The sequence below is a fragment of the Lonchura striata genome, chromosome Z (genome assembly GCF_046129695.1).
Source record: "Lonchura striata isolate bLonStr1 chromosome Z, bLonStr1.mat, whole genome shotgun sequence".
Taxonomy (NCBI): domain Eukaryota; kingdom Metazoa; phylum Chordata; class Aves; order Passeriformes; family Estrildidae; genus Lonchura; species Lonchura striata.
In genome coordinates, this window is record NC_134642.1 from 68,928,004 (window position 1) to 68,940,677 (window position 12,674).

Below are 12,674 nucleotides of genomic sequence, written 5' to 3' on the forward strand. Positions count from 1 at the left end.
TAAAAAAATCCTATTTTATTTACTGTAAAACATACATTGTCTATATGGAAATGGTCTTAAGTGTTATTAATTTTTGTAACTCTATGTAACAAAATAAGGCAATATTTTGTGTTGTCTTTAGACAAAGCTGCCATATTTTGGTGGTGATTTGCACAGTACTTTGTAGTAAATTCAATGAGCTGCTACATTTGGCACATGTCAAGGTTTTGTTCTCCAGATCAGCAAATTCAGGTAATGAAATTCACATCCCTAACTCTGAAAGCTATATGATCAAGTTTTTTACCTGCAGCATTTTACATAAAATAAAAAGCAAGCTCTTCATTGGCACTTTGTTCTGAAACTCCGTGAGTTCTACAGCAAGCACACATTTTTTATCATGCTATATATATATATATATATATAAATATGTAAACAACATTGATGAGGAGGAGACTAGAATCACTTTAAGAGACAAATTATACAGCATATTTACTTTGGTCTACCGTTTTATGGGCTTTCATAAAGGAAAGATGAAATGTCAAAACTGACAGTAAAAGCAGTTACAGGTACTCCAAGGTCCTTTCCTCCCTCCATTTCTACTGCCATAATAGGACTAACTATTCTGTTCCTGAGTCACTTTCTAAATTGCTATTTATTCATAAGCCTTTGTTATATAAGATCAAACAACCAGTTACAATTCATTTTTGCATGTTCTTTAGAGCACACAAATATTAAAATGAGCCCACAGCCCACACATAACTAAAAAAAAAAATTGTTAAAGAAGTTTGTATGTAGGAAGTCTCCACCCTAGTACTACCTAGAATTTTCTTATTTTGAATAATTAAGCAAAAGCCAGTCAAATAGGATATGACTTCATTAGTTGGGGTTTTGTTGTTCCTATTTTTAAAATTTGTGGTCCCACTTTGTATTGTCTCTTACACCAAATTTACAGATTAATTTTATTAACAAAGACTTAGACCCAATTTCAGTGCAAGTTACATGTCTATTTTTTACAGTTGTGACTTGTGAAAACATGATTTTATAAATATGGACATTCTACATTCTTACATTTTTAACGACATTTATTGCAGCATACTGGTTGTATAACCAGATGATCATTTTAGTAAATTACCTTTCCATTCCTATACTTCTAGAAACATTATCAGAGGACAACAGAACCTTCTGATTTAGCTGAAAGCCTGAAGCAGATAAATCTTAACTAGTAAGATGATTTCTTTTAAACTGATGAATGACTAAGTCCTTTACACCCTTGCCAAAGTATTTGGTACCATAGTAGTAAATGTTTTCAGATCAATAAGACCATATTTAAAAAGAAGTATGTCCTAACTGAAAAAATACCTTGCAAATTTGGGTCAGTAATAATTAATACAATTCTACTGGCTGTCCACAGAGGAAATCAACCCAGATATTCACTGTGGTCTACATTATTAACAGAAAAAAAAATGCACGGCACTGAAGTTTGATCTAAAGCTAATAAAATCTCAGCAGATATAACTGGGCTTTAGATAAGATCACAAAAAATAAGTATAGGATCAAACTGAGAAATAGACAAAGATTATTAAAATGTGACAATACTATGGATTACATTTGATTACAACACAAAAATTCATCTTTGTAAATCTATCCATATGAGCTCAAGAACCACTTTATCTCAAATTAAATGTTTATTTCATACTCACTCATACAAATTCTTCAGTGGCGAAGTTAAAATAGCCAGCACAGAGATCAGACTATTGCAGTGGCTATGTATTTTATAGATCTTGAGATTTCTGTCTTTGTCTGGATTCAGAAACTCCTGCACAGAACTACAAATTGACCAGATCATATCTTCAGTGGACATCAAAATTGCTGCAATATCAATTCTGTAGGCAAAAACAGCCCAAGAATAACATTTACTTAAGATACCTTGATAGTGGTAAATTCCAATTAAACAGACATTTCTTCTGACAGGATAAACACCAAAATCATAACATGGACTTTAAATTTCCTCTTCAGTGATGAAGGAAATCTCCACCCACTACTCTGTAAAAATCAACCGTTTCACAGAGGAGTTGTTATTGAAACTAGTAAAAAGAAGACTTAAAAATTTGGAAATGTCCTTTCTCAAAGGACACTGTCACTAGGCATGTACAATTTACATTCTAAACTACAAGTTAATACATATAAATTTTGTTTTCTTATAATTAAAATGTATATACTATTTTCAAATCCTGGGGCAAAAAATAGGAACAAAGTAACTTAATCCTCAATTTGCAAAACTACCTCCATGCAACACTGTACAATGTAGAACATTTCTGAGTCAGTAATCTATTGCCTGTTGATAGTGGCTAGCAGAGCACCATATATCATTGGCCTGAACAACAGCAAGAACCCAATCTACAACAACATAATCTCACTAAACTATGCTGACACACAATATGCAGGAAACATGTGAATAACACAAAAAATATGGGAGGTATGAAGTTGGACTTTAAAAACTACTTAAGTACCTAAAAGCCATGGATACACTTGTGATCATATGCATTTTTAAGGATCATGATATTTTTGAAAAATCTAGGCAAACACACATAAGCAGACGGTTATACATCTCTTATACACCACTTATACATCAGTTCTCTGCCATTTGAAGAACTATTGGGAGAAAATATACCCTCACAAACTACAACAATATTAAAAAAAACATGTAAAGATTCTGTGATAAAAATATATTGAATTAAATTGAATATTTTTTTTTTCATTTATTCATAACTGGATAGATCAATTTACTTAGTGAAAAATTCAAGAATCACCCTAACGAATATACAAATTTTCTATAAAATGACAATGTAAAAATTCTTTCTTGTTCAGTAATTTGAAGTAAATTCATGTAGAATTGACTAATACGATATTTAAGTAATATTGTATTTTTCATATTTCAGGGAACTTTTTCCCAAAAAAAAAAATTTCCAGGCAAGTTTTCAGAAAACCTCTCTGTACCGAAAGATACAGAAGAGCCTGATTACAGCAAGTTATTGCAGGAACAGAGCGCACAAATATGTACGTAGAATAAAATTTCACTTTTTTCCTACCCATTTCAAGAGGGTCATCTTGTGCAAGTTACTTGAGCTTTCATGACAATAGTCCTTTTCATAATAAAACTTGAGATGACAGCACATAACTCTTAGGTCACACAGAACATGGACCTGGTAAGTGTCTCTAACCCTCTAAAATCACAAACTCTTTAACTCTTCTAGGTGGTGCTGTGCAGTAAGACTAAAGGCAATGGTCAGAAAATATGCAGAGGAAGTTCCACCTGAATATGAGGAAGAACTTCCTTACTGTGTGGGTGACCAAGCTGGAACAGAGTGCCCAGAGAGGTTGTGGATTGCTCCTCACTGGAGACATCTAAGAGGACTGTCTGGACTTGGCCTTGTGCTATGTAATCTGGGATAACTCTGCTTGAGCAGGGAGGTTGGACCAGATGACCCACTGTGGTCTCTTCCATCCTCACCCATTTTGTAATTCTCCATGATTCTGTTAGGATAAATGCACCTGTTTATTCAGTAAAACAAGATATTAGATAGAAAGGACAAAGATAGGATTAACTTCCTCTTGAAGACACCTGCTTTAGTATTTCTCAGAAAGACTGTACTCACTGGTGAAACATAAGAACTGCAACAAGAAAAACTTCCAATTTCTTATTTTCTAAAATGACAGCAAAAGGAATAGCCTCTTTCTCCTCTCTCTTTCTACACCACTGGCATCATTCTGACAAATGTTTTGATGTGACCTTGTAGCTCTTTCACTTGCAAAACTCTATAAAAACACAAATTCTACAGAAACTCATTAAATTTTCTTAATGAATCCTGATATGGTCAAGTCTGTCCACATTTTTGTTGCATTACCAATCCTCTGTGAACTTTCATTGTGAGGCTTTTAAACCAATCAAGCAGTTTATGGAACAATTTCACAGAGTTGAAAGAGGCCTTTGATTCTGCCCAGTTTGCAACATAAATACAAAATATACTTAAATATACAAAATAAATTTTATTAAAACAAATATCAAAATGCATAGATTTAGTCTATCCCCTTTGTCATGTTCATTAACATTGAAATTTGAATCAAAGCAGTGAGTAACAGAAAACTAACATTTACTTCTTTCATCCATCAAAACGGTGCATTAAATATACAACCATTACCTGATTTGTGGTGTTCTTTTGTAACTGGGACACACCTGACAATATCTGGAGGACAGAATATCCAAAGATTGCTCTAGTACATCTGTAAGAATCTCCTGGGCTGTCTTTGGAGGTAGAATAGTCCATAGATCATGATGAAGAGCACAACAGAAGTAATGCCACATCTGGACAGAGAATGAGCATCTTTCCCCCTATCAAAACCACCACACATTACATAACAAAAACACACCTTCCAAAATGGCAATTTAACTCCTATAGGTCTAATTAATTAAATCTGAAAGGAAATAGCTAAAGACTTCCAGGAATATGATGGCAAAAAATGGTGCTTGAAAAGATGTGAGACATCTTTATTTGCAAGGAAACACATGTTGCATTTCAGTCACAAAATTACAATTCTGCCACAAAATAAAACCACAATATTTGAAATCTTATATCTTCAATTAACCTATTCTCAAAATCCATAGTGTTGTAAGTTTAGTTTAAAAACATAGACAGTATTCTATACACAGTAGAATAGTCAGATAAACTTAACATAGTAGTTTCTTTGTCTGCGAAGAAAATAATTATTTAAATTACTTAAGCATGTGTATTTACCCAGATGCAGAAATGCTATGCATGACCACAACTGTAAAACCTTGGTAATATATAATAGATATTATATATAATAGATATGTGAGAAGAGAAGAACTAAACTATTAAACTGACAATAGGAGATATTCAGATTGTTTTAGTAAGATATTTTTTTCTCTTTTAATTTGAATATATTGAAACCAAACATTTGGTTTCAAGGAAGCATCATGGCAAGGAAGCATTATTGGCATTGATATTTCATTGTCTAAACAGATATATCCCATCAAGACACAGAAAAAAATACACAGGAGTCAAAATCACAGCATTTATTCCATAATATTTCTAAAAAGTACCCAGGAAATATGTTTCACATTTAAATATTTTAACTAATGTCTATTCAGCAAATAGCATTATCATGAAGCTTTTTGAAAACAGAGACTTCATTTTTCAGTTCCCACATCCCAAAGGAACTGAGAAATATTTTAAGAATTTGTTGCTATTTTATCATTATTAGAAATATAAAATAACCCCACAATTTTTAAAATGCTTTTAGAATTTGAAAGTAAAAAATAATCTACCTTCTTTTTATATATATTAGCATGAGCGTTAGCAGATTATTGGAAGTTGTCACTATTTGGTTTTCCTCTGACATATTTGAAGTGCATTTTGTATTAAAAAGTGGCAAAAATTATGACAAAGAACAAAATAAACAAGCTTGTTGAAAAGTTTTACTTTTTAACTTTGCAATTATAAACACAAATTGTTTCCCTTTCTTTGCTTTGGTTTATTTAACTAATAGCTCTTTTCCCCTTTTTTAGTATTGTACCTCCACTGCAGAAGCAACAATCTCTCTGAAGGTTTAAATGAGATCCACTCCCCTTTTCTGACCTGTATTTGTATTTGTTGCCGTTTGTGGACAATTCCACCAATAAACATCTACTACTTTTCAGGCTTCATGTAATAAAACAAGATGCGAGCTTTTATTTAGCTTACATGTGAGGAAACAAGTAGCTGTGTTTTATTACATATGCCACTCTGTATTATCTCTGGGCAATTCTTTATTCTTTGACTGCTAGAAAACATAAGTTCCCACAGCTACAGCAGATGTCTGCTACACTAAGAGCTTCATTCAAAAACATAATCTGGAGAGCTGGCCCAGTGGTGCACTCTTCCTGCTGGGCACATACATTGGAAGAAGGCACCTCTCACTGCTGGAAGTTTAGGCAGGGAATTGCCTCTGTAACAAGCAATAGATCTTAATCCAATCTCTTCCATTTAACATGCCTACAAGAGATCAACTGAAGCAACATCTGCTCTGCAGCATGCCTCCTGAAGGAACTCAGAGCAGATCATGTTCAAACCTTGGGCCATCTCCCATGGCCCAGTAAAAACAGGAGTGATGATGTAAAATTGCATATTTTTCACATAAAATCTTGTAAACATACAGAGCTGCGACACCAGTTTTCCTCATTCATTCTTACATACATCAGTTCTGTTCAGTAATGATAAAACTGTTTAGCTACTTCATATTTTTTGTCAGACAACTGTTTCTCCATTGTAAAGTTACTGGGTCACCAATAAACAGGACACAGCACCACAGGCACTACAGACAATGAAGATCATACAGTGATTCAGTTGTTGCCAAAAGCCACTGCCTTTCTTACCTTATAATCTATAATTCAAACAAAATTGAAATGTTTATTTACTTGTCTTTGAGGGATGGAAATTTTGATAATTTATTCTATGATCTGTATGCCCTGTCTAGCAAAGATTTTGTCACTGACTGAGGAGCCTCTTATATGATATCAGAACGAATTTTCTCTCATGTAAGAATTCTAGAAAATGCTTGACAGAACACAGTCTCACACAGAAAATTTGGACTTTGTCTCCAAGAGATCTCAGTTATTTTTGATTAAAAACGCATATAATACTTCACCCTGCAATTAAGTGAAAATAATTTCAAATTGTGTATGTCAACCTATGTTTGTATTTAACTAGGATGAAGGAAAAAATCCAATAAATGAAAATAATTATCTTAATTTTTTTTCATAGAATCATTAGGATTATAGCTATAGATCAGACCCATGACTGGGTGATGCAGGTGAAATGGCACTGGTTATTTCAGAAATACATTACCAAATGCTTTAGCTAACTATATTGACAACCTTTCTTTGTTTCGCCCTTTAGACACAAAAAGTAAAAGGGGAACCAACTGAAAATAAAAATCAAATAATCAGATAAAAAATTTCCCAGAAAAAGATCTTCATATGTCACACTTTCTAAAAGAAGTGTAAAGTTCTTAGAGATTAAGGTGATGGTGTCCTCTTTACTGAGTTCTATATAAATGCCTTGACACACAATAAATATTTTATGAAGTAAATGATAAAAACAGGGTAACAATCTATCTCATATTTAAATGACTCTGTTTTCCCGCATCATTTTTAAATAGACACTTGCCTGCAATAATAGATATTTCAAAATAGCACATCCCAATAATCCTTATGTAAAAACAAGCTGATCTCATGCTTTCGATTAGTCAGTGAGCTGGCAAACACAAAAACACATTTTGTAAAAGGAAGCCATAGTAAACTTAACCTCATACCTCGTAAAAAGCTTTGCAGTCATCCCAGCAGTGGCTCTCAGCATCCTGTAAAATGCTTGTAGCACAAACTCTGATGCAGTAGTTCGTAACTTGAAACTGGAGAATGTTGATGAATTTCTGACATTTTTGGATAGGCACGAGGAACAGGGGTCTGTTCAGAAAGAATGATGAAAAAGACAGTGATTGAAAGGCTCTGTGCACTAGGAGGTAACAATCACTAGTACTGCAAATAGTTTTTTTTCGTAGGTATCAATCATTCACTTCCTTTTGGTCTTGAACCTAGCATTCAGTTTTGTAACTTTTTGTTTCAAAAGTTCTCAAAATATGTCTGCTTGTCTATAAATTCTAATTTAACCAATCACTGAGAAATAAAATACTTCACCCTATTTTATGAGATAAATATATTCGACATTCAGTCATTTGGAGTTTTTAATTCCAGCATTCTTGCATCAGCAATTATTACATCAGCAGTGAGTGAAAAAAAGCAGATAAGCACAGAGTACAGAGATTGCTTTTGTTAGGCATGTACTAAAACTCTTTGATAATACACCTAATTAGAATTATTGAGCAGTATTTTAGGTCAGACTTCCACTCACAGAGATACACTTCATGCAGGAGAGAGTAAAAAGTAAAACATCAGAGGGAAAGCAGCTCAACAGTGCATATAATGACTTAGAAATCATACATTTCTTAAAAATTGTGCTACTTTAGGGTCTCTCCCCAAAAACACTGTTTCTACTTTTAAAATGCACGTGACTGGAAATATATGGACCAATAGACTCCTAGAACCTTAAGACAAAATCTCCTATAAGTAAGTGCATTTGTATGTCCCTGCAGGTCAAACACTGCCTTTGACTTTACACTCCTACTTAATATCTGCTTTAATTTTTATTCTGCATGTAATAATAATGTATGTATTGTAATTGTATTAGTTACTTTACATGTCTGAATATACATGGTGCTAGGAAAAGGCGCAGAAATGTATTTTTATATTGCCCTCTATTATTGCTATGTCCTGAACCAGATCTTATGAAAATTAGGCATTGCAAAGGTCAGAAAAGGAAATAGAGGCCCTACACTTTATTTATATGACAGCAAAGTACATTCAGTTCCCTGTACAATCTTACAATCTTACTTTCTCAAATTTAATAATTAAAAAAAAAAGATCTGTAAATCAAATACAGATCCTACACATAAATAATTTGTTTTGCAATGTCTGCTGTGGACTATCAGGTTGATTCAGGTATTTCCATAAAACAGTACACATACTGAATGTGCTAAAAAATATGATGCAATTTGCAAAACTACCACCACGTTGTACCACCAAAATAGAATGAAGTCCCATATTATTTACATTTTAATTAAACATTTTACGTAAAAAATACATACTTTTTGCTTGTTTCTCTCATTAAACTTCTATACATTGTAAAATGCTGAAAGACATATATCGCCGTGGAAAGGGCACCACACAGGTCTTGCAGGGGAGCCTTCAAGGGAACGTCTCTGCTCTTCTCCTCTAGTCTTGCCAGAACATCTGTTGCCACTTTGCTGCAGGCCTCTACAAAGTTTGCTCTAATTTCCTGAAGAGAATCATCTCGGCAGGCCAGAGCCAATGGAAGCAATGTGTCAAGTTCTTCCATGATGTCAGAACAAAACTGAGAGAAATAAATGTGGTACCAAGTTATTTGTATTCTAGAGCAATGCTTAATTTATACACGCTATATATATTGAATAATGAAATTGGCATGAAACATAAATATATTGACTCAGTTTTACAAACATTTTAATCTCTTAAACAGAGGAGGAACATTTTTTAAAGTAAATTAAATATTCTTTCATTCCTTTCTCCTTCAAAGCTGCGCATTCGATACTAGGGGAAAAATTAAAACTATCATATGCTGGTAATGTATTAATTTGGTTTTGATGTCACTAAATGTAAATTCAAAGCTCAATGCTAATTCCTTGTAAATAATGATGATTTTCTAAACAAATTAATTTTGAAAAATACATAAACACATTTCTTAACACTGAATTTGGAAACAAACGTGTTATTTCTTAATAAAGTCATACATTAATCTCCCTAAAATTACCTCCCCAAAGATCATGTGTTATTTCAAACCAGCATTCATTAACAGCATTCTAAATCTGCTAGCAGAGTTGCAGATCTTACTAGAGAAAGTCTTTCAAACATACCTTTCCTTACAAAAGAAATTTAGTTAATAAATGACCTTTCAGCCAAATCAAATAACTCAAAATTGGCTTTCTAACAGGTTATGCTAATTAATTGAATGGCATGTCTAATGATATGAATACAGGAAAACCCTCTATAGCCATATTTCACAGCTTTCAACATTTTCCCATCTAACCACTTGGTAACAGAGCAAACACTAATCAGAATGCTTTAGAACTTTTAGGCTGAAGAAAAAATGCCAGTGAAGTTTTAAAGGTAATACTTTCAAGTACAAACTAGGGGCTATTGTATATAGCTCTATTCAGCTTCACATTGTAATGCCTCTCACTTTCTTCTTAATTCCATTTATATAAGATATAGAATCTTAATAGTACTGTAAGTACTTCAAAGTGTAGATGGCAAACAGCCTTGCCATTCTGTCTCCCTTCAAACTTCAGATCTTTTGATACCTGCCTTAGCAATTTGTTTTGGTTGCTCCTCCTGTTGGACTGCTCTGCAGGACTCCTTCATTTGCTGGTTGTTTACAAGACTCATTGTACAGCCTGCAGCTGAAAACTCTTCTTTCTGCTCATGTTGAAGAATTTTAGATGAAAAATCCTCAATTGCTATTGTTATACAGTGAGCCACAGAAGAAGACAGGTCTTTAAATGCATTTCTCCAGCCAAAACTCAGTAAAATAGGCTGAAACACATATTAAAATTAAATCAATCCAAAGTCATTATTGAGTGTTAATAGTGTCTGAAAATTAAATACCTATCCATAATTAAATTATAGGCCATTATCACAATTTGAAATTATTTTAAAAATTTAAAATATAGTCCACTAGTGTTGAAATCATACTAAAAGCAGTATTTACACTCAACAAAATGCATAGCAACATTAAACATGTCATCAAATTTTTTAGGAAAAAAGAATTACTGTTTAAACAAGACAGCTTTTATAGAAACATGCTTCATCTTTACCTAATTTTTAATCTTTAAAAGACTCTGTTTTAAAAAGTCAAAGAATTCATAGGTATTTTCAATAGTATAACAAGTCGTCTAGCACTGTATACTCTGTAATAATTTTCACTGCAAGTTAACATGGTTACTGACCATGAATCTCAATGGGAAACACTGAAGAGGAGCTGTTTTTAACACACCCACACTGTATTTCACTTCTCTAGAACTGGATTTAGAAAACATTAAAATGTTTAAATAGAGATGTGTAGTTTTAGACTAATGCTGGCTTTTCCTGTGGTTTACACCAGTTCCTTGCCTTCTTTAAACAGACACTTCTGAAACAATAAATAATCTGAAGTGTAATAGTTGCCAGAAGTAGACACAGCAGAACATCATTCCTTTTCGACTTATCTGACTTTGCATTGTTCTTATGACTTATATCAGACTTAAACCTTTCCAGAAGTGGCCATTTGAGAATTGCACCACTGTAAGAGACACATTTTAATGATGTAAGATGATGTTCAGTAAATATCTCCACCATGAAGGCAGAGTTGGAGAACAGAAAAGAGAGATTCCTAACTATTCCTCCAGCTATAATATTAAATCAGAAGAGAATGAAGGGCTACAAAGTGAAACCCTTCCAGTTTACTTCAATTTAAAAGTTGTATCCTCCTTCCTTTCCCTTTCCCCACTAGCAACATCTGGCTCTTGTAAGCACAGGGACAGCCTCCATGGACACACAATTTTGCACTCCTTCATTTTTTTTGATGGGGATCAAGTACATCCCAATCTACCTAAAAAAAAAAAATTCTTCTTTGTAATACATATTAGTATTAGTTTCACACACCAATCCAAAGTACTTTTTTAAAAAAATTCAGCATTAAAATCAAGCTATTAAGAAATTAAATTCTACTATCATAAAGTATAAGGTGGTTGGAGCATTTATGTGACACAAAATCAACAATAAAAATGTGTTTTGTAGTAAATGGGAGCCAGATAAAAACAATCTTGTACATACATTCTACAAAGTACAGTGCTTATTACACAGTAGTTTGTTGGCACCAGAGAAACTAGACATTATATGAGTATCTATACCTTTAGGAAGAACCATTATGATCAAATTCTAAGAACTTCATAAATATTCTTCAAGGTTCTTGGAAATTATATGTATAATACTGAGAAAGCTATCATATTTAAGTAATTTTTTCCCATTTTGTTATGAGGTATCTTATAATTACATTTTTTCTGTTAATAACTACTAAATACCAACAACTTCTTCGAATGACCTAAGATTTTATTCCAGCTAAACTGAAACTTTGCACATAGAAGTAATCACAGAAGCTGAAGTAATGAAACTATGGCAATAGGTGTTTATAATGAACATGGTGAAAGCCTACACTGGAGACACACAAAAAAGAAAATCCAATACGAAGTGTAAGACTCTTTTCATACTCACCTCTTCTACCTGAAGTAACTGTTCAGGAAGCACGCTGGTTTCATTTGCACTAGTTTCTCCTATTAAAAGCTCCCCACTAGCTCTCTTCAGAACTCCTGCACAGTATGACAAAAGAGATCAAAGTTTAGATTAATTCTGTAGAAAAGTCAGCAGCCTAAAACATCTTATATATCACTATGAAGGACAAAAAAACCCTCAAGATGTAGGGGAATACAAATGTTATAATAAAGTCAAATTCAAGTTATTATATACAGTTTATTTTATATAACATGATGAAATCAACATCTGGTGGTACTTGTATTTTATACAAATGCACATATAATGTGTAAAACATGGTTTCTTCTGTCATTAATGCATTTTTATACTGATTGTGAAGTCATCTCAATGACAATGGATAACACTAGATCAGCTATATATAAATTTATTTCTCCTCTTTGTTCAAAGAATTATATCAACTGAGCACTAATACATTTTTACAGACTTTACTTATTTGGAAACATGAATACAATAAGAATAAAAGGACAGTTAATTAGTATAGACATTATAATCAAAATGATCACTTATGACCACAAAGTACAAGAGAAACTCCTTAAGAAGGGCTGGTACAAAGCTCACTCATAAATCTTAAGAGTAATGGGATACTGCCCCAGTTTTGTCAACGACAAACCAGTATCTGGGATTGATATTACTTTTATCAGTGTTTCAAGAAATCTGGGTTCCTGAAATGTACTGATGA

The 12,674-nt window shown here is 33.0% G+C and overlaps 1 protein-coding gene across 4 annotated transcripts in view; it reads right to left on the reverse strand.

Annotated features, from left to right (window-relative positions):
• KIAA0825 (KIAA0825 ortholog) overlaps positions 1 to 12,674 on the reverse strand; it is a 236,234-nt gene that overhangs the window by 139,618 nt on the left and 83,942 nt on the right. For all 4 annotated transcript variants that reach the window (XM_021541538.2, XM_021541540.3, XM_021541539.2 and 1 more), the window contains 6 exons: positions 11,939 to 12,033; positions 9,995 to 10,222; positions 8,740 to 9,005; positions 7,351 to 7,501; positions 4,179 to 4,369; positions 1,680 to 1,862 (listed from right to left, as the gene is read on the reverse strand). In XM_021541538.2, the coding sequence (XP_021397213.2) occupies positions 1,680 to 1,862; positions 4,179 to 4,369; positions 7,351 to 7,501; positions 8,740 to 9,005; positions 9,995 to 10,222; positions 11,939 to 12,033 (1,114 nt within the window). The remainder of the gene's footprint in view (positions 1 to 1,679; positions 1,863 to 4,178; positions 4,370 to 7,350; positions 7,502 to 8,739; positions 9,006 to 9,994; positions 10,223 to 11,938; positions 12,034 to 12,674) is intronic.